Source organism: Budorcas taxicolor, chromosome 4 (genome assembly GCF_023091745.1).
Source record: "Budorcas taxicolor isolate Tak-1 chromosome 4, Takin1.1, whole genome shotgun sequence".
In the NCBI taxonomy this organism is placed as follows: Eukaryota; Metazoa; Chordata; class Mammalia; order Artiodactyla; family Bovidae; genus Budorcas; species Budorcas taxicolor.
The window spans coordinates 50,287,443-50,311,522 of NC_068913.1; the positions used below are offsets into that span (position 1 = coordinate 50,287,443).

Genomic DNA, 24,080 nt, shown 5'->3' on the forward strand with positions numbered 1-24,080 from the left:
CACTGTGCTTTCATTTGATAATCAGCCTGTAACCCCTGTAACCCCAATAAATCTGTCATACCCACAAGTTTGACACAACATATAATTCTCTTTAAGCTGAAGTTTACTTGTAACAACAAAATGTACAGGTGCCTAGGAACTAAATTGACAAAAATGTAAAGGGTAAAAGGAGCCACAAAATGGTGACATAAGCATTGTCACGCTGAGGTTACTAGAGGCATATTTCACAAAGGAAGGCTCTCGGGCACATCATTTGGGGATGAAAATGACTAACTCTAGACCAATTAACATGAAGACAGCCTGGTTCTTGAAACATCAGGATATGTACCTTGTTGTAACTGCTGGGTGTGAAGGAGCCTCTAAAACCCCTGCCTGGTGTAAGTAGCCCAACACATTCTATCCTGGGAGCAGGAATATGAACCAAGACTTGATCCCAGATATGCACAGGAATAAAGAGGAGGGACATTACAACTTGTCTACCTTTATAAACAGGGAGGATGGGGCACACCACTGGGAATAATCCATTTGGATTACTGTTTAGACCAGTAGGGCTAACAGCTTTCAAAGGCTTAAAAAATGAGTTCACCTTTGACATGCTATGTAAATACGAATTATTTCTAATTTTTTTTTTTAATGAAAGCAGATTTGTGAGGTAGTTCTTATCTGCTTCTGATACTATATTTATTAGGCTTTTTTAAAAGTCTGTCTAAAGGACAAAGGGAAAAAAAACCTTTCTATAAGAGCTGATTATTATTCTGCTATTTTAATGTGACTCTACTTCATTCACATCAGATAGTGTGGAATGACTTTAAGGCTGGCCGTGCATAGGAAAGGTATTCTTATTTAACAGACGAGGATCGAACAATCTACCTGGACCTCTGTACATGTAAACGAATTAGAACCTGCCCTGGAATGCTGAGCTGATCCTGGAGGACTGCACATGTGTTGGAGCTCCTCTTTACATGAGACTGCGGCTGCGCTTTCCCACTCTTTGAAGGATAAATTTCATTCTCTTCATTATTTTCCAACAAGGTTAATCAGTTATTCTTATCATTACTGACCTGGCAGGATAATAAAATCGTGAGACAGTCCCATATTATGAAAAATGGGAAAAGTTACTTTACTGTGGAATGAGCTACTTGATGTACCTTGAACTATCAAAGAGGAGTGACGATTCTTCTGTTAAAGTAAAAAATATCTTGTACGAAAGTAGCTTTAAATTCTTTCCTTTCTTACCTATTAAGTTTACTTTTACTTTTCTTCATGTTTCAATTCTTTAAAACACTGAATAATACACAGATGGTCTTTTATTTAAATGGATAATACTGAGGTTGAAATATTTTCCCTTTTTACCTGTGCAAAATCAGCAGCAAGTCGCATTTTCCCACCTTCACCAAGAGGTCTAATAAGACTGGCGTTGCGGATAAAAAGTTCGATCGCTCTTTGGGCAATAGCTTCAGTGTTGTCAAAGACAAAATCCGAGCATTCAAAGTGTTTAAAGTAGTCACTCATAACTCTGACAATGAAACCTTGAAGCTCCTTCATGTAGAGAGAACAGGGAACATCAGGCTTTCCTGAACTGGGTAATGATCTGCAAAAGAAAAAAAAAAAAATCAGCCAGTTCACTAAAAGGCACTGTTGGACATTTCCTTTCCCCCTCTGCCTGCTATTTCACTCCTAAGCAATTTTTTTCCATAATGGTAGAAAAGGCATTGTTTATTTTTGTTAAGAGTTAAAAAACGTCATACAATGTTTAAATCATATTTTAAAGACTGATTTAGGATGCTAGGAAGATGACTGAAGGAATGTTTGAATCTGTTTACTGAAAGACTATGAAGAATGAAACCAACAACCATCTGTCTTGGATGATTCACAGAATGCCTTATGCACTCTGACCTCTCAAGGACTCTTCCAGCTTTACAATTCTCCATCCACTCACATGGTTTGCCTGGTTAGTGAATAAATCAATATTAGATACTAAAACAGGATTTTACACTCGGTAGCAACAGAAAACACTGCCTTCCCCAAACAAATTCTTGGCAAAAATATCTCTGCTCTTGTGCTATTTAATCCAATCAGCCCAATAGTAGAATTCTGACTGTGGAACTGGTTATGTAACAATACACATGGTATGCAATTTTTTCCTCCCAGAAGATGTTTGGAAAGGCTTTAATTTGGATCAACAGATGATGCCAGCTGATGCTCCATGAAATACTATTTATAATTCATAAGTGTTTATAATTGCTCTTTAAAGAATATATGAAAAGAATGTGCAGTATTTATAGGAAAGAAGAGTTATGGCAAAATTAGAAATCACCTGATATTAATTAGAGAGCCAATGAGATCACTGGCTATATAATGCTGTATCTTTTTCAAAAAATAAATCATATTCTGAGAATGATGTAGTGAAATTGGCAAAGGTTTAGGGAAGAACAACAGACATGATTCAAACGCCTAAAGCAAGAGAATGAGGTGAACTTAATTATTTTAAAATACAACAGTGGTTATTTTAAGTGGAATGCTAACTGAAGGTCTTGCATTTCCAGAAAGCAGACAGAAATAGAGAAAACAGGCTAGGTTCTAGCAGGAAGAGATTTTCTTTGGGTGTAAGAAACAGCATCCTAACTATGGCAAGGCCATGGAAGGGGCCCGGTGGAACACTGGTGTCTGCAGTATCATAGGGCACAGTGCTGCTTGGAACAGAGCAAAGGGACAGCCTCAGTAGGTGATGGCAGTCTTCACATGGAGTTGGTTTTGCCAGATTCAGACCATCATGGCCTATCTTTATTCAGATTTTGTCAGTCTAAAAGGCTATACTGGGGTGGTGGGGAAGGCACCAAATCTCTTTCTAACCTTCTTATGCTTTATCAAAAGCACTGTCATTATCTTGTAGTACTCTGGAGGACTGCTTTAAGAATTTTAATCTGGCCAGATGATATGATTTCCTTGAGGATTAGGAAATAACTCACTAAAACAAGTTTCATAAACATGTGTCAATATAAGTAAAATGCTCTACTAGACAAAATTCTGAAATATGTTATCATCAATTTTCAATGCGGATTAGAAGCCTGATTTAAATTTACTAGAATATAAACCTTGCCTGGCAATTGCTAAAACTCAGTTTTCCCAGTTATGTCAAAAGTTTTTAGTAAGAGGTTCTCAAGTGATAAAGTGCAGCAGAAAGGTGAGCAGAAATGGGTCTTTGCAATAAGAGCCCACATACAGAGGCAGCAGGCCTATGAACAAGTGCAAGCCTGAGAAGCAGCACCAGTCATTCTGGGGTCTGTGTGTGCTCTTCCCTCCTATGAGGTATTTGTCCACCACATCAAGGACCTAGGGTCCTCCTGGGGTAACCTATCAGATAAAGGACCAATCTGGTTCACTGGTATTTAAGCAAACTAATAAAAACATCTCTCTTTGGGAAACCAACTTTTAATGGCTAATCAGTTATCTGCAGGCACCAGCCGTGGCTCATAAACACAATTACTGAAGGAAGTATCGAACCACTCTTAAAACAAGCCTTTAAAAATTACTTCAGTTTTGCTTCCTTTTCAGAGGCAGTGATGATTGGTCTAACTGGGACATTTCAGATCACTTTTGAACAAAATCCATTTATTTCCAAATACTGGTAATCAGTAGTTTCATATTCCTGTATCCAAATATTACAGCATTTTTGTGTAGAACCCACTTTACCATTCTGTGCTTCATATTATTATTAAAAATAGACTGACCTTTCCACCTTTCAAAAGATATTTTCTTAATGAAATAATAAGTGATCTGAAAAACTAAAAGACAGTGCAATAGTCACATAATTTTTCCATAAACAGATAGACCAGTGGCTAGAAATTCAGTAAAGTAGGCACTCTATTAAACAACATGAATATAAAGAAACAGGGCAATTAAAAATAAAAATTAACTATAAACTAGAAATATATATATCTACATACAAAATATATGTATGTTTAGTTCTAAAGTATGTTTTTTTAAATCACTTTGAACATGTGCAAACTGTTTCAAATTCTCGTTTTCTAATACACTAAGTCAAAGCCATTTTACTTAAAAAGATTTCAGTAAACACTAAGCTAGGAACTATGATTTTTATTCTCAAAACACATAGATATGGATAAGCAGTTCATATATGAAATAGCTACGGAATAATACCAGTGTTTATGGAGTGTTTAGGAGTGATATGACCACATTAGACTGCACTAAGACTCTGATGAAGGAAAATCATTTTTTTTGCAGAGGGCTGGGCAGGACCTTGCTCTCAAAGCCAGAGTAGGAATCAGACTAGCAGAGCAATAGAGACAGGACATTTTATACAAGGAATACTGTACCAACACCAAAGGCTCAAGTACAGGCTATTTGTGAGAAGTAAGGGAAAAAATATAATTGCAAAAACAAGATGGTACCAAACGTCCTGAAGCATTAATAACCAGCTGAGTCCCACAGATGTTAATGGTTCCATATCTGAATAACAGGAGACAAACGATGACAGGAAAGGCTGAAAACATCAGGTGACGGTGCACAACGAATACAGTAGGATAAGGGCGGAGGCCAGCGCCATCACAAGAGGAACAAGGCTCCAGATGCTCTAGATGGTCGAGGCTTAGGGAGCAGAGGTGGAGGTGGGAACGGAACACAAATGCTATGGAGGCCGGCAAAGCCTGCGGCTGGAAGCCATTACCCGGAAAAGTCTTCTTGATGCATAGTGATGATGATGGCCTCGATGGCGTCGCCCACGGAAGTCAGCAAGGGTTGCACAGCGCTTCCCATAAGGACACAGATCGCCTGAAAGAAGATTAAGAAGAGGCAAAATTTAAATAGATCAAATACAAAGAAATCTGAGGTGTGAGAAGCATTTTGACTAAAAGTTTTCACATTATATCAAATTCAGACTATCTACAGTTTAACTATAATAACCCAACAGAAGTCTGCTCTTCTCATAACTGCTGTCAGTAATGATTTTTAAAGTTTAAAATATGTGGAACACGGCACTGAAAAATTTCAACTCCCCCACTTTTCTCATATTTTCAAAAAGTTTAACACTCAAATGAGCCTCTGGAGAAAGGAGAAGAGAAGGGTAATGGCACTTATGAAGCAAGGATAATCTGAACACATTTTTTAAAGTTTCTGGAAAGACTGAGGCAAGACCAAAAGTAATTCTTCAAAACTGGAGCAACATCATATGCTTTAGACCAAACTGGATATAATAAATATATTAGTGACTCTCAAAGGGCAGAACAGTTAGGCATTTTGTGGGTCAGATTTCTATTTAAAGTTTGACAGCAGTGAGTCTCAACTGGGGGCAATGTTTAGAGACATTTCTGATTGTCATGGCTGGGGTGGGGGAGGGGTGTGCTTCCAGCATCCAGGAAATAAGAGGACAGAGACACTGCTAAACACCCTACAATGCAACAGATAGTCCCCCATGACAAAGAACCATCCAGCCAAAAACATCAGTAGTGCCAAGGCTGAGAAACTGTTCTGCTGCGAAGTATACTCATTAGTTACATTATGATCCTAGGCCACAGTTACGGTTTTTATGTGAAAATATGACTGGACCTCAGTAAACTTTCAAAATCTAAATTTTAAGTATACTATATATGCTTAAGTATATTATATATGTAATCATGTAATCATGATTACATACAAGGAAGATGGATGACTTCGGCTCATATAAATAATTGAAATCAATGAAAAAAGGTTAAATAGGATCCTTATGCATAAGATTCCTAAATGTCATCTCAAGCCTTAATTTCCTGATAAAAATAAAGATATGTGTACAGGACTGACAGAGACATGGGCTCTGTGTTTTCTCTCTAAGCCATCTGCCCCACAATCCCTTGGCTCTCCTTTCGGAAATAAAGGATGAAAATGAAACAAGATAAAGGAGAGAGTGTTTGTGTGCATGCACACATACAGTGTGCCCTCAGGGAGCTCACAATCTAGTGACAACAGATAAGCTGTGGTGGTATCAGAGCTCCGAGAGCTAGGGAACATGGGTCGCTCAGTCATGTCCCACTCTTTGTGACCCCATAGACTGTAGCCTACCAGGCTCCTCTGTCCATGGGATTTTCCAGGCAATAGTACTGGAGTGGATTGCCATTTCCTTCTCCAGGGGATCTTCCCAACCCAGGGCTCAAACCTGGGTCTCCCACATTGTAGACAGACGCTTTACCGTCTGAGCCACCAGGGAAGTTGATAGGGAAACATGGGAGAGACACCCAAATTATACTTAGAGGATTAAAAAACAAAAAGTGTTGCATGAACTGAGCTTTCAAAGGTTAAAATAGGTTAAAAGCTAAGTGTATGTGCTGGGAGGGAGGGTGTGAGACTGCGGGGAGCATATGTCAAGAGCACAGGAGCCTGGGGAAAGTTATACATTTGGGGAACTGTAAGGAGTTTAACAGAGTACGCAGTGGCTGCCGATATGGAAGAGAGACAGAGCAGATGTACTCTGTGCAGGCTGCTAAGGAGACAGGAATATATCCTGAAAGGACTGGGAAACCAAGATGGGTATTAAGCAATGGGAAAAAAACAAAACAAAACGTGGTTAAAGATTTGAATCTGGGAAAATTCACGCTGGGACAGCAGACTGGATAAATTACACTAAAGGCAAGAGGACATAGTAGGATGCAAAGTGGTGAGTGCCTGAACCAAATCAGAGGCAGCAGGAACAGAGATGAGATGAGGTAGAGACACTGGGAAAGGAGAACAGAGGACTTGGGAATCAGACGTGAGAAATATGGAATGGAAAGACGGAAGGGTACACTCAGATTTTTTTCCTCCTTTAATGACTTGGTGGCATTATCAACTGAATGTGTAAATGCATAAGCAATTGGCTGATTTAGGGATGGAGGGAGGAAATACTGAGCTCAGTTTTGGACACAAGTTGGAAGGACTTACAGGGAAACCCACATGGGCTCTCCAGCAGGGACTGAGGGCTTCACAGTTGTAGTTTCTAACACGTTTTAACTAGATATGGTTGTCTTTGGCTTTTAAGATAGAAGATGAAGCCAAACGAGTCATTGAGATCCCAGAGGACAGTTCACAGAGTAAGGAAGAATACCATTTTCATGTCATGCAGAAGAGGAGCCCTTGACAGATTAAGCGGGGTAGTAGTACTTATTTAGTAGAAGTCACATGCTGGATACTGTGCTTTGGGTTTCACAGGTAACCATGCCAGTGAAAACTCAATTGTTCCTTCCTCTAAGAATTAAGAGAATCTCTAACTTACTGATGCGGAATTTAAAGTAATCTGTAGACGGGGAAACTAAAGTCAAGTTAAGAAGGTTATCTGAAGCCATCAAGTTGAAAAGCTGGGATTTTCTAGGTGCATTTGACTCCAATGAGCTTTCGGTTATTCTTTGCCACTGGGCAAAGAAGTAAGAAGAGACCCTGGAATATAGTGAAAATAAATAGACAGGAGATTTCAAGAAGGAAGGGCAAGTTTTCTACACAATATGAAGCAGTGAGTGCCTAACTACAGATCCTCCTACACATAATTGTGGAAAAATACCCCCAAAAAAACAACAACAAAAAAACCTACTAGAGGCTTCTGGAGATGGAAAAAAAAGCAAGTAGTTTTAGAGGGGTGTGGAAATATATAACAATCAGAAGAGAGTGAGTTTTTCTTTTTTGTGCCTCTGCAATGAGAGTGATTAGTCATGGCAGTGGCAAGCCTAGGTGGCTAAAATGCTGAGAGAAAAAGCAAACCAAACCTTCCAGGTCTTCCAGGTCTTTCAGGTCAAAGGAACATGGGAAGGGGCTGTGGTTCAACCCAGGCTTCAGAGAGGAGAGAGCCAGAGAAGAAACAAGCCTATTTTTCCATGTGTGAACTCAGCACTAGTCTTTAGCTGGTTCAACCATGTGTGTGCAAAGCAAACAAGTGGCTTGCAACTGAGGCTTAAAGAACTGAGATCTTCGACATGGCCAGCTGCAGATCTGACAGTGTACAATTTGAGTCTCAACAAGCTACTTATCTGCTAAAGAAATGGTCAACATGTTTATAGGAGCAATATATAAAAATACTGAGTCTACAAAACATAATGTTTACATTGTCTAGGATATATTAAAATGACTAAATAACAAAAAGCTAGGAGACGGTTGGATGGCATCACCAACTCGATGGACATGAGTCTGAGCAAGCTCCGGGAGCTGGTGAAGGACAGGGAAGCCTGGTGGGCTGCAGTCCACGGGGTTGCAAAGAGTCAGGCACGACTGAGCGACTGAACTGAACTGAGGAGATGTTATCAATTCTAAAGGGAAAAGACAATCAATAGCTGCCAATTCTGAAATGACCCACTCTACAGTTATCAGGCAAGAACCTCAATGAGATAAAGGAAAAAATGCCCATCATCAATAATAGGAAATCTCAACAGAATGATTTAAAATGTAAAAAAGAGCCAACATGGAAATTTTAAAATAAAAAAAGGATATTCCATGCAAGTAGATGTAAATGTACTTCAATTAATGCAAACTTTCTAGATTTTACATGACACGATACAATATTAACTCTAAAAGACTGTGGGAAGTTAAGAATGCATATATCCACAGAAGAACAATGGGGAAAAAATCACAGAGATACAGACAAAGATTTAAGAAATAAACTTAAGTGAAATTCAAAAAAATAACAATCAAAGAATCCAAAAGGTGGCAGAAAAGGAGGAAAAGAGGCAATAAAAAAACAAAGGGAACAAACAAAACACAATAAAACTTTACACCTAAATAAAACCTTATTGATAACTGTATTATGTTAACAGACTAAACACTCCAATGCAAAGGCAGAGATTATGGGAACAGACAAAAGACAAGACCCAACTCTACTCTCTACAAGAAATGCATTTAAAAACTAAAGACGCAGAGGAGTTGAAAGTAAATGGACAAAAGAAGATACACCTTCTTCTGTAAACATTAAGAATAAAAAGACTGGAGTAATTTATTATCAGATAAAATAATGCATGACAATAAGTATTAACAAAGCTAAAGAAGGATCTCTCCTAATGACAAAAGAGTCAGTTCATCAGAAGGCATAAAAATGATAAATACTTATAGAACAGAGCCTCAGCACAATTAGTTATATAGCTTCACAACTGAAGAGTCAAGAATCAACAGAATGGAAGGGAGATAGAAGCAAGTCCACAATCATGGAAAACTGTAACTCATATCTTTCATCTAGTGATAGGACCACTATCAAAATATCAGTAGAGGCACATGAAATCTGAACACATCACTACACTTTGACTTAACAGATATTTACAAACATGATACTAAACAACTGAGGATTACAAGTTTTTATCAAGCATACATGGTTCATTCACCAAGACAGACCGCATATTAGACCATAATACTCAATAAATTTAAAAGCACTGAAACCATACAGAATATGTTTCCTGATGATAATAGAATTAAATCAGAAATCAATGTCACAAATCAACTATACTTCAATAAAAAAGTGATAAGCAAGAAAAAAAAATCAGTAAGATATCTAGAAATACCACAAATAATCAGAAATTTTTAAAAATGAATCAAATAAGAAACCACAAAGGAAATAAAAAATATTTCAAAATGAATGAAGATAAAAGCATGCCATATCAAAATTAAAGTTCGAGGGAAGTTTGCAACTTTAAATTTAGAGGATGGGAGGGGTCTAAAAATTAATGGTATATGGTCTCCAAAAAACAAACAACAAAAGGCAAAGCAAATTCAAAATAAGAAGGAAATAAAAAAGTCTAAAATCAGAAATCAGGGAAATAGAAAGACAAACAGTAGAGAAAATTAATAAAGCCCAAAGACGTTTCTTTAACAAGATTATGAAATTGGTAAACCCATGACTAAACTGAGTTTAAAAAGATAAGAGAACACAAATCATCGGTAAGAAAAAGAGGTTATCACTATAGGTCCTATAGACTTTAACTAGACAGAGAATATCATATACAGCTTTATTCTGACAAATTAGGTAATTTAGATGAACAGACAAATACCTAATAAAGAATCAAAGAATCAAAGCTCAATCGAGAAAAAAAACCAAACAACAGATTATCTGAATAGCCCTCTATCTATTAAACAAATTAAATTTGTAGTTATAAACTTTCTACAAAAAAGACCTACAGGCCCAGATGGCTTCACTGGAGAATTGTATTAAGCATTTAAGGAGAAAACAAAACGAATTCTACACAAATTCTTTCAGAAAACAGAAAAGGAGGAAACAGTTTCAAAACCAGACAAAGAATTACAAAAAAGAAACCTATATACCAATATCACTTATGAGTACAGATACAAACATTTTCAATACAAATTAATTAAATCAAATCCAGAAAGAAATACATAAAGAGGGTAACACATCATGATCGAGGTTGGTTTGATATCTGAAAATACATTCAGTATTTTATTAACAGAATAAAGAGGTGAAACCATGTGATCATTTTATACAGAAAAGGCTGTTTGATGAAACACCACCACTTATAACTTTTAAAAATCTCATTAAATCAGGAATAAAAAAGAAACTATTTAATCTGATAAAAGCCATCTGAGAACATATCCTACTTCAAACAGCAAAATAAATACTCAGTGTTTTTCCCCACGTTAGAAACAAGCAGACAAGTCCACTCTCACCAGTTCTAGGCAACGTGGTACTAGGTGTTCTAGCAGGTGAAAAAAGCATGGAAAGCAGGCATCAAGATCAGAAAGGAAGAAATAAAACTGCCTCTATCTGTATTATAATATGCTGGTGTACTGAGAGAACTTTGTAGTCAGGCGAGGTTTCCAACTCATGGGAAACATAAAACAGAGAAGACAGCATTATGGAGAAAGCCTTCATGGAAACGATGGGTACAGGACTGGTAACTGCCAGAGGAAACTGAGAAACGATGTTAGATTATATTTCACAAGCTCTTTACAAAACAGTGATTTTTTGGTAAGGGAAGTACTTACCTAAAATAACTAAGATTACAAAAATACTGAAGTCTCGACAATGCAAAATATTTCAATATAAAGAATATCAAACCCACACAATAAAAACTTATACAAACTTAATAATATATTCACTATCTGTGCAAGATGATCTCAGTAATAAATGCATCAGAACTACTGGCCTAAGGTGTTTAAAACTACTTATAGCTGAGGTGGTTATAATGAAATGACTCTAAATGTACAATCATTAATTATGTCATTGATGACATAGGAGTTAATGCTGGTACTATGAAATGATGAACTTTGAACCTAAAATAACATTTAATTTTGGATAAAATCTCAACAAGGTAGAGAAGACTACTATGTGTCTTTATATTTTGTAGTAAGTAAAAAAGTATGTTTAATATCTTTTCCATCAAATAATAAAAGCATGGAGATTTCCGGTTCTTGGGTTGCATTTATGCATCATAACATCCTAAATCAAAGTGACGTAGTAAGCTTCCTACAGTCTTAGGAAAATTCAAGATTCTCTTTTTCCCTTTGAGTCAGAGGATTCTGTTTGTTCTTCACTTATTATGCCATAAAGACTTTTAATGAAATTTAATTAAAAAGCAAGGACAAAACTGTTTCACTGAGGTCTGTTAACATAAGCAATTTAGTCCGTACTTGGCAGGGTCACTGCAGGAAGGCTTTGGACTGACTGCATCTTCTCTTACTCTTCTCAAGGCAAAATCTACGTTAGTACATTAAAAAGTGGGAATGTGCGCTGGTGTCATATCTTACAGGTACACAGTAGAGTTCCCCAGCCTTGGCATTACTGAGATGTGGGGCCTGGTAATTCTGTGTCATGTGGGACTGTGCACTGCACGATGCGTGACAGAATCCCTGGCATGAGAGGCCAGTAGCACCCTGCTCCTGGTCATGATGATTAAAAATGTTTCCAGATATCACTCAATGCCCCAAGGGGACAAAATTGCCTTGATGGAGAACCACTGCTTTGTTGGGATAATACTGGGCAGCACTGCCCTAAGATACAGTGAATATTTATAAGACTCTTGCTTCTCTTGCTTATGATACAATTATCATAACTGGAACACAATCTGTAGACACCAACAGGGTCTATTTTTAAATTCTCGAAAATATAAACACACAAGTAGCCTCTCTCTTTAGGATAATCATCAACATGCTACTTTTGGCATATGGAGAAGATTCTGAATTATTTTTAAATGTGACATCTCCCACTCATCCAAACAATTCTAAAACTGACTCTGATCTACAGAGTCAAAGATTAAATTAAATTCTTTTACCTTTAGGGCTGAAATTATAGTCTGCTCAGCTGCTGGTGGGAATGAGCTCTGACTGGAAACCACCTAGAACAAATCCAGTTATATTCTGAGTAAGTTACTTATTTTTATAAATACTAACTTTGATCATAACATGATAAAATTGTTTTCACATTATCATTACTTTAGAGTAGCATCTCATACCTGTTTTAAAAGTCCATTAGTATGCAGTAGGTAGGACAAGTTTTAAAAAGTTTTCCTGTATAAAGCAATTATCTACTTAAAATAATGAAAACATTAAGAATTTTAAAAGCTAGCTTTCCTTAATGATATAGTTTTAACTTGAAAAGATCAGTTTAAAGCCATATTTATTTATTTTTTAAAAAATCACCTTTTCTAAGTTGACTATAATTTTTAACAAGTCAAATGTCAAATGTTTCCCTTTCTACAAATCAATACCAACACTATGAAAATTCTGAAAGTATCAATGAAGACATTTAAATCAGGCTAAATAAGTGCAACTTTTCATTGCTTGTGAGTCTGTAGAGTAATAATGAAAGGAAATGGAAAATATATATTCTTTTTATTTATTTTTGTTATTTACTTGCCTGACATTCACCTGTTAATAACTCTTTAAAAATATATTTTGTTTAGCATACCAAAGACACAGTTTGGAAACCCTTAACTGATAAAAATGACTTGCTCAAAAATTTAAGTAAATGGAAAATATACTTACAAGTAAGTCATTAAAAGTATTCTAAAATACCGTCTAGCATATAAAAGCTCATACCAGAGGTCAAGTTTTTAGGAATATCAACTAACCATTGGCTTCTTCATGTCTTCTAACTATCTCCCTACTTACCAAATATTTTGAAAATCATTAGTAGAGTAAACACAAGTGACTCAAGAATCAAAGATGGGGTTGAAAATGCTGCTTTCCTAATACTTAGTTATGTTTATAGTTCATCTTAAACATAATACATGATGGCAAACAAGTTAAAGTTCAGTCATTTTTTTTAAAAAGAGTTAGTAGAACAATAGCAAAATTTGTTTTCTACTCACAAGTAGTCTTTAGTGATTATATATCATAAGATTATATATTACTGTTTTAAATGCATCTTCTCCCTCATTTTTTTGGGCAAAGATAGAAGCTTTCTGACATGTTAGGGAGCTTATGAGTTCTTATATTGTTACTGCCTTTGCTATAATTTGCTACCACCCATATGGTATCAAATTATGTTATTATAGGTATAAAACACATATAATTTACCCTTAAATCAACTGTTCAATAAACTTGACTTTATCAAGCAACCTTGAGTCCCTCATGTATTTTAAACTAACTGTACAGGCAAATAACAAAGGCCAGGATCGAAGACTGTTTAGAAAGAGTTCAGTCCTCAGCTTAGTTTACAATCACATTTTCACTGTATTCCTTGGCAAAACACTAAAAATTCATGACTGTCTAAATTCGAGGCAAGAAGAAAGAACCTGAAATTAAGTCAACAGAGCTTAAATAAAACAAAGGTTACCTTTGTTACGGATTGGTGCAACTTATATAATGAGTTTACTACAGCCACATTTCTTCTCTGTCCTTCGGTAAGAGGTCCAATCACCTGACTTGCATCCCCCTGTGTGGAGAGCTGTAAGAATCCAACACAAAAAGACATTACCAAAACGACAGCTCATATTTAACTAGGGGGAAGTTTATGGTCCTCTGACAAAGCGAATGTTAACTGAAAATATTCAAGTCAAGCTCTGGACTTCAGGCATAGCCAGGAACCTCTGTAGAGATAACATGATGAGCCTAGAAGCCTAATTAGTCTCACACAGGAAGAACACCCTTCATCAGTCCTTCATAGCTGGTGGACTCCTCAGGCAAGTGTGACCCAAAAGTCCAGGATGTGCTGTTATTCTGATACATCAGCATAGTGTTTCTGAGGAACACCTTCTGCCAACCGTCTTTTTTTCTATTCAAAAACTCAGAAAAAAAAAAAACAACACAAAAACATCCCTCCAAAAAAAGAAAGGAGAGAGAGTGGGAGTATTAAAAATAAACCTACATCCTATTTGACATTTGACAGTCATAATAGTCTAATGAAATGAGAGATAAACAGAGAGCATTGCACTCTTTATTTTGTAGATTAAAAAGAAAGTTGTGTAGGATTATACTGTGTATGGATGATCAGTAGAAGTGGTATTGCTGCTGCTAAGTCGCTTCAGTCGTATCTGACTGTGCGACCCCATAGACGGCAGCCCACGTTCCTGGGGTTTTCCAGGCAAGAACACTGGAGTGGGTTGCCATTTCCTTCTACAGAGAGTCCCTTGGACTGCAAGGAGATCCAACCAGTCCATTCTGAAGGAGATCAGCCCTAGCATTTCTTTGGAAGGTATGATGCTAAAGCTGAAACTCCAGTACTTTGGCCACCTCGTGCAAAGAGTTGACTCATTGGAAAAGACTTTGATGTTGGGAGGGATTGGGGGCAGGAGGAGAAGGGGACGACCGAGGATGAGATGGCTGGATGGCATCACTGACTCGATGGACGTGAATCTGAGTGAACTCCGGGAGTTGGTGACGGACAGGGAGGCCTGGCGTGCTGCGATTCATGGGGTCGCAAAGAGTCAGACACGACTGAGCGACTGAACTGAACTGAATACATGCATATTAGGGAAAAGGACATGAAATTTTTATCGAATCAAATCTAAAACTATTATAGTCCCACTTAAGAAAAAAGCCCACATATAACCACTGTCATATTAATCAGATTTTAATCCAATCCTCTTTAACAATTATTAAAGGTCAATTAAACTTGATTATGAAAATAAAACATGAGGAAATAAGTATATAAGTGGATGCACATATCAAATATGAAAAACTGACCTTTTAGGAAACAGACAAAACTAAGAGCATCTTCCCTTTGTTAAAGTGAGACAAATAAAATATGAGTGAAAGAAATACTATTGTTCTTTCTATTCTCTTTGATCCTCACACATACATTTTCAAAATTAAATTCAATTCCTACTTTTTCAATTCCTACTTATGGCAATAATATTTAATTTCAACATATAAAAACTCCAATTAGAATAAAGAGAATGATCCTTCATTAAAGTTTTAATCCATGATGATGATTTAAGTCAACATAAAGCTTTCTGACATTAGGTTAAATAATTTCAACTTATTTTGCCTTTCCTCATGGACAAATAGTTACCAAATTATAATCAAGTTGTTTTCTAAACAGTCATTTGTAAGTTGATGGGTTGAAAGAAAAAAAATGTCGTATTTTCCCTACAGAAACCATGTTAAAAACCAATGGTTAGACCTCAGATGAACTGACATGGTCCAGTTTAATCTATAGTGTGGTGAACTAATACTAGCAGAAGCTCTGAGCTCCCAGAAGAAGGCAGATGATGGGCTCCATGCTATGGCGAGGGTGAGGGAAGGCACCCAAAACCACTGTGGAGACTTCAGTGGCAGTGGTATTAATGGTTACAATAGACTCAGGGGGTTAGATGCTAAATATGTATTTGATTATAACAGGCATTTAAAATCTGTGAGTTCTAGCTCTACACTTTTAAAACTCCAATCTCTCTTCTCTTGAGATTTTCTCCAAATAATTTTGAAATACTAACAAAGAAATGGGAAAAGAATTTCTCTGATGTTATCCTATTTCCACTTATTATATGTATTCCATATTTAATAAAGAGGCTCACTGCTAGAAATGGGTGGAGACCATTTCATTACTACTAAGACCTAATCATACTTATAGGGTTTAAAAATAGAGAGAGGCCCACTTTACACCTAAGAGGATGCTTTAACAAAAGAAAGACAGATAATAACAAATGTTGGCCATGAAATTGGAAACTCGTATGTATTGATAGTAGGAATTTAAAATGAAACAGAGGCTCTGGAAAACAGCCTGGCCATTCCTCAAAGGTAAACAGAAGTGAAAACATGCCCAGCAATTCAACTCTTAGATATATATACACAGAGAAATAAAAAGTACATTCACACAAAAATGTGTACACAACTCTTCACAGAATCATTATCCCATAGCATAACAGTCTCAAAATGGAAACAACCCAAATGTCAACTAGAGATGGATAAATAAGATGTAGAATATCCATACAATGGAACATCCCTCAGCAAAAAATAAATATTAGTCCAACTAAATATTAGTCCCTAGCTAAGTAGATCATCTGGGTTTCCCTCCAGCACCACTCCTGTCTAATCTTTTGGGGAAAAATAATTTCAAACTTACAAAATGTTATAAAAATAAAAATAGTGTAAGGAACACACATTTATGCTTTACTCCGATTTACCTGTTGCTAACATTTTATCTCATTTGCTTTATTATCTGTAGTCTCTTTCCCCCTTTCATACACATATACACACATGTGTGAGCATAATTTTTTTCTGAATCATACACACATTATGGCCCTTTGTCTCTAAGAATTTTTATTTTCTAAGCATAGTAATATTCTACTATAAAAGCTCAGTTTGGTCATTAATTTCTTAAACTCACAATGATGCAATTCTTCTATCTGTAATCAGCCATGTTTTCAAGAAATTCTAGTTTCTTTTAGTGAGAAGTGGTATTAGAGACCAAGATCTGGGCCCTGGGTGAAGTTTGTTGCTACTTACTGCTGCAATAACTCTTAATTAATTCAATATTTACAAAAAATGATTATTTGAATACCCTGGACTCTTACTTAGGTTCTTGTCTTCTTCCTCGTCAGGTTATAAGAACTATATAGTAAATTCCCATATACTGATAAACTAGACTTCATAATTAACATTCTACAATTTGTTTTATATCACATGTGTGCATGCTAAATTGTTTCAGTTGTGTCTGATTCTTGGCGACCCTATGGACATAGCCCACCAAGCTCCTTTGTCCATGGGATTCTCCAGGCAAGAATACTGGAGTGGATTGCTGTGCCCTTCTTCAGGGGATCTTCCAAACCCAAGAACTGAATCCACGTCTCAGGCATTGGCAGGTGGGTTCTTTACCACTTTCCTGGTGGCTCAGACAGTAAAAGCGTCTGCCTACAACTCAGGAGACCTGGGTTTGATCCCTGGGTTGGGAAGATCCCCTGGAGAAGGAAATGGCAACCTACTTCAGTACTCTTGCCTTGAAAATCCCATGGACGGAGGAGCCTGGTAGGCTACAAATCCATGGGGTCGCAAAGAGTCAGACACGACTGAGCGACTTCACTTTCTCTTTTCTTTACCATTAGCGCCACCTGGGAAGTCCTTTATATCACTTACCTATCACCTATCCTCAACTCATAGTACACTTCACCCCTAAATGCTTATTCATGCATATAATTAATTGGCATTCAATATTTACTTTCAGGTTTCTTTTTACTTTTAAGGAAAATTTTATATAATGTAATGTAGACAGAGTGTCATTAGTTTTAATAAATTGTTTTATTTGTGTAACATTAACCACATTATTCCAGGAGGGTCTTTCATCCCAATTTCCACTCAACACCACTCTTCTCGTTTGGTAAGTCTTAACTTTTAAGCGGGGCTACATTCACAGACAATGTGGAAGGATACTTTTAATGGGTTTCAAAGATATATTTCACATATCAGCCAGTCTTTTACCAGCTCCTGCTATACCCTGTGTATTCTTCTTGGTGAAAATTTTTATTTTTACTAACACATATTATTTCCAAAACCACTAAAAGTAATGAACAAATTTTTTCTAACATTTTATTATGAATACTTAAAGACTTGTACAATGAACACCAATATACTAATTAGATTCTATAATAGCATTTTATAAACTTGCTTATCTTTTTCATGTCTCTATCCATTTTATATATTTGATGCATCTCAAAACAACCTATAGGCATCATTATATTTGTTACAAATGACTTCATCTCACTGATCAGTTCTGTCTATTCTATATCTTTATACAAAGATTCTGTGTATACAAGTATAAAGCTTCTTTCAGCATAGTATTACTGGTTTTCATCCATTTTTGTTCCTATCTATGGCTATGTGCTATTCCACTATATGAATTTATCTGATTTTATTTTACCCATTCTCTTACTGTTTCTAAAATGTTTGCAATAAAATGAACACTAGACTTAGGAAGGTGGCTCACTGGTAAAGAATCCCCCTGCAATGTGGGAGACGCGAGGTCAGGTTTGACCCCTGAGTCAGGAAGATCCTCTGGAGAAGGAAATGGCAAGAATACTGTGGTATTCTTGAGATCCATGGACAGAGATCCCATGGACAGAGGAGGGACAGAGGAGCCTGGTGGGCTACAGTCCATGGGGCTGCAGAGTTGGACATGAGTTAGCAACTACATAACAACAACCGACTTAAGGCATCTAGATGTTATTTCCACCACCTGTTATATGGTGGAAATAGCTATATTGCTAGTTCAATATATGGCTTCAATTCTTCATTGTAACATGAAACTAACAGTCTAGTCAACACCAAAGTATGCTCTGTAAACTGTAAAGTGTCTTAGCAATGTAAGGCATTTACCATTTTTATCTCCAGATAATTCCGTCTTGCTCTCATTTCCTTCTCACCTCTCCTTTGCTTAGTCTTTTTCCTCCACAATCTACTCCTCCAAGCTCTACCTATCTCAGTACTGGCAAGGGACCACAGGCACACAGTAGGACTGAGGAATGAGAACCAAAAGCCAATGAAACTGTTTGGAGGTACAGATTTAATAATATTCTGGCTCCTTTTTGGTTGTGGTAACAAAGTATCTTGTACAAAGTAGGGATTCTCTATTTCAGAAGCCTCCACTCATCTTCAGCCTTTTTAACTTTCATTGTTTCAAACTACTTCCTTCACGTGATCTCCTTAAAACTCACTTTTCAGGAATTCACATAGATGCTCAACATGTAGAAGATGCTTCTTAGGTACCTGCTGAACAACTGAAGGGTCAGAGTAATGGTTTCTCATTGTTGCTTTTTCAAAGTCCACCTTATTTGAGGTGAATAAAATCATATGGAGGTGCAAAAACAACATTTTGGCTGTGAAGCATTAGGAATTAGGGAATTAGAAAGGTAAACACAGTAAAAGAGTCAATATTCTAAACTATGAGAAGTGTACATACCAGCACTGGTACACTATTCAAAGTTACACTATTTAACACAGCCTGGAATGATGCAAGAAAGCAAAAGAGCAGCATCTGGGTTTTAAAAATCACATACACACACATGGAAAGAAAGGGAATTCAAAGGCTGAAGGAATTCTTAATAAATAAAATGATTCCTATGTGCTAATGATAAGATTATTTCTTGTTAACTATCTGAAGAAAATATTTTTCAGAAATTCTGTAATATGCTCACTAGGAACTTTGTGTGAATTCAATGTGTGAGAAACAACTGAGATGCAAGTGTTGAAACAATGATAAGTTATGTTAACATGAAGAATATTTTTATATAATTTTTAACTTGTGGACGAAATGATCCCAAGACACCCCTGTGATCACAGTTGAGGGCTGTAAGTAAAAGCAAGAAAACTGGCAATTCAAGAGATGAGTTGGATGAGGGCTTTAAATTTCTTTCAGATAATGTACTCTTTGGGGAATTATAACGTTGGTGACTTAGAAGAATGTCTAAAAATAACAAGACAATATATTACAGATTAGTTATGAATTTCATACAGCTAAGTTACGTTCCAGATATTCTATTGTTCTAGTGTTCTTTTCATCTGTAATTTCTATTACTGCTAAGGATATGTCAAGGGTTCAGGATAACTTTCTTTTTAAATGTGGATTTGGCCACAATAATTTTAAAATATTTCTTTGCAATCACATGTAAAACAAATGAGGAAAATATGTATTAGAATTCCACAGACTTAGAACAATAAAAAATGTATACTAATCTACAATCCTTCTGAGTGAAAGAAAAGTCAAGACATTTTTATATTAAATCAGATATTTTTAACAAAAACTTGAAACAAGTTCTGATGAACCTTCAGTTATAGTTACATCTACACTAGTTTTTCTGAAAGTGGTGAATGTACTTGGATTACAATTACCAAATTTAATATTTAATGTGAAATTTATATTAAAACAAATTCTCAAATTCTCTTGAATTTGCTTTTTATCCAATTTTGTAGTTCACAGCACAAAAAATTTTTTTAAATTACACACAAAAAGACAAATATCATATGCTATTGCTTATGTGGAATCCATAAAAAGGGTACAAATGAACTTATCCACAAAACAGAAATACAGTCACAGAGGCAGAAAACAAACTTATAGTTACCAGGAAGAAAATGGAAAGGGATAAAGTGGGAGACTGGGATCGACATAGGAACACTGCCACATGTAAACTAGATAACTAATAAACAGCTACTGTATGGCAAAAGGAGCTCTGCTTGATGTTCTGTAACGAACTGTAAGGAAAAGAATCTTAAAAGAGTGAATATAGGTATATAAGCAAAACGGATTCACTTTGCTGTACGCCTGAAACAAACACAAAAACTATACCTAATAAAAACAATTCTAAAAAAAGGAAAAAAAAACTCACAAAAGGCAAAGTATTATTACTACTGTTATTTTTAACAAAAATAATGGAGTGTATAAAGGGCAAATATCTAGCTCTCAGATTGTCACTCCTCACTCCCACACAGAGAAGACATCACCAATTAACTGTGGTCCTGTTACGGCCTCGTAACACCATGTTCCAGCCAGTCACTATAGATCTCTTAGACATAGGAGATGAAATCTATCTGTAATCCCTGAGTGACGTCATATCAGTTTTTCTGGACATATGGAACAGTGAGTCTAAGTGTATCCTATGGTTCATCTAAACACTTTTGAGGTCAAGAGATGCTGATGAGCAATATATTCCAAGAGTCTCAAAACTGCTGTGCCCCTTCATAGTCCACTATTAGAAATGCATCCTAAGAAAATAATAAAGCTATACGCAAAAGGATGATGTTATTTATAAAACAGAGAAACTAGAAAGCCCTACATGTCTAAGAACAAGATAATAGCTGGGTATATCAGGCAATTCACAAGCTGGAAAAAATAACAATGGAAGATGCTTACATTATAGTGTTAACTGTATAAAACAAACAAAAAGATTTGTCTGTGCAGCAATTTGCTCTCACAAACACACACAAAAAAAACTGGAGAGAAATAAAGCAAAAATGTTAAACAGTAGTATGAGGGATTATATAATGTGTAAGGTTACCATATACTAGTAAAAGGCACTATGGAATTTCATAGAGTATCTAAAAGTTTAATTTTCAAAATTGTCACACAATTTCCACCACTGTAAAAACAAAAGATGTACAATTCCATTCCTGAAAGATTTAATATAATATGAGAAAATAAACTGCTTTGGTTACTGCTTACTTCCCCAGAAGGATTTTGGGAAAGATAATCTCATTTGATCTACTTATCTGTGACGCAGATTAAAATAGCTAATTTTTATTTATATTTACTTATCAAATGCTTTCATTATAATTACCTGGTTTAGAGTAAAGAAGAATCATAATTAAATATCACTAAGCTTATTATAACATGCCAATTATCTTATTAAAAATCTATACACAGATGCACATTCACAATTAAATTATCTAACATCCCTAATACTACATAGTTTGTAATATATTAGAAATTGCATTGTATTTGAAATTCAGAGATAGGACATGTTTCTGCAATGTATACAGCAAAGGACAAACCCATAGGTTTACACAGCAATTCTTCATTTTCCTGCCATGTCAACCTAACTGAACTTGTTTGACAAATAAAATTAATTTTCTTAGGTATTGAAACTATCAGAAAATATTTTCATGAAAATCTTGCTACACTGTCCGTCAACACTTTCTGGTTTCATAAATAAGATGGGAACATATACCTTAAGAAGGCAAATTCTACTTTACCTTTCTGTGTGTTCACTAGTGACTGGTAGTTTTGTGCTATTACACATCTTTGTTTTAAAAGTGATTCTATCAGATCTTCACAGTGTCTATATGGCTGCTTGTCTCTTCACTCATTAAACAGCTTTAGGCTATTACATATTTTGAGATTTTGTGTTTCTTTTTCCTTTTAATTTGATGATTTTACAAATCCTTCTCTTACTCTTAAGAAGTAAGTTTCCTCTTTTTGATCCTCTCTCCCCTCTTCTTGGTTTGAGTGAGTGAGTGAGTGAAGTCGCTCAGTCGTGTCTGACTCTTTGCGATCCCATGGACTGTAACCCACCAAGCTTCTCCGTCCATGGGATTCTCCAGGCAAGAATACTGGATTGGGTTGCCATTTCCTTCTCCAGGGGATCTGCCCAACCCAGGGATCGAACCCAGGTCTCCCGCATTGCGGGCAGAAGCTTTAACCTCTGAGCCAAACTTGCTTTAAATTGGGAAGCAAGAGGACAGACTACATGCAAACTGGGAGACTTCTCCATGAAGTAAGTTTATACTTTAGTGCATGAACACTGTGACATCAATTCTAGAAGTTCAGAGGATGGTTTTAGTTCTTTCCTGGTTCTTATATTTCAGACTACTGAATTTCTCAAATATTTGACTACTTGATTAAAAAACAAAACCACTTGTTACTACACATCTGTTTAGCGAAAAATAAAGACAAGTCCATTCAACTACAGAATAGACTCAATGGTAATGTTACATCGTGATATCAGACTAGAACGTCACACAGATCTGACAGTAAAGAAATGACAACTTGAGATGGGTTCCCTTTTGGACAGTTAACATAAAACTAAAAGCTGGAAGTCAAATCCTGTTTATAGATGAGTAAAACCAGCACACAGGAATCAACCACAGCTTTGTAATTCAAAGCTGCATTGCTCAGACACCCTGGATTACTTTAAGACCCTTTTACCACTCCACCTTTCTCATCAGCCTCCTCTAGATCTGCTCCCATGTTCCTGTCCTTTAAGTCAAAACCTCCACCCAGCACATGGGATTTGGTAACCACAGCGGGTCGGGAAGACAAACACAATTTGCTAGGAATGGATCACTTGAAACTTTTATTTTATTTTTCTTCAAAGAACCTTATGCTTTTGAACAACAGATGGAGTTTCCACCTACCCATGCCCAATCACTGGCTCCTAAAGCACTGGCTTTGTTAATTAAATTTAGAGTTATAAGTCTTTATATTTTCAATTCTTTGAAGAAGAGAAAATGGTTTACTGTCAGTTATACTGAGCTTTTTTCATTTTCCAATAATAAATACTAATTTATTAATTGACAGAAAACCTCTTTGAATATATAAAGTATAGAAAATAAAATCTCTTTGATTTACGGTAGTTTAGGTTTAGTACAAACTGAAATTCAAACCACAGAATTTCTAATAAAATTTATTGCCCTTAGAGATATAGAAAAACTAAAATTTCAGCATCCAACTATTAAGACCTAAGCTAGTCAATATGATTTTAAAAAATAATTAGTTGTTTATTTATTTGTATATTATAGACTACTACTTTCACAGTTTTTGAGAGATATAAAGTCTAAAGTGATTAAACCTATAATGTTATATGCATTATTAATTTTCATAGCAAGAAGTTCTTTATAAGGTCTACAGATAACTTTCAATTTAACCAAAGTCTTAATAGTAAAAAAACTGTATTACTGAGCTCCAAGCTAATGAGGCTCTCTCTGATTATTAATCTTAATAGCAGTGTTTATAATGTCAAACCAGAAAAAAAAAAGTTTAATTACCTGACTGAGGTAATTACATTTACTGTGATCAATGATACAGTTAGAATTCATCTTACTATGAACTTTCATATGACTTTTTGCTTTTCATTCTGTTTACTTTTCAGCATTTTACTGAACTGGTACTTGTCTTTATATCCATTTTTTCCATCAATTATCTCTGGAGATACACATTCTATTTTTTCAGTGGACATAATTAAGCTGTTAAAATTCATGCTCAACTT

At 35.9% G+C, this 24,080-nt stretch overlaps 1 protein-coding gene across 1 annotated transcript in view; it reads right to left on the bottom strand.

Annotated features, from left to right (window-relative positions):
• Window positions 1-24,080, bottom strand: part of COG5 (component of oligomeric golgi complex 5) — a 270,198-nt gene that overhangs the window by 26,293 nt on the left and 219,825 nt on the right. The window contains exons 15-18 of the mRNA XM_052638342.1: window positions 13,727-13,837; window positions 12,222-12,284; window positions 4,688-4,791; window positions 1,354-1,591 (exon numbers count right to left, since the gene is read on the bottom strand). Of these exons, the coding sequence (XP_052494302.1) occupies window positions 1,354-1,591; window positions 4,688-4,791; window positions 12,222-12,284; window positions 13,727-13,837 (516 nt within the window). The remainder of the gene's footprint in view (window positions 1-1,353; window positions 1,592-4,687; window positions 4,792-12,221; window positions 12,285-13,726; window positions 13,838-24,080) is intronic.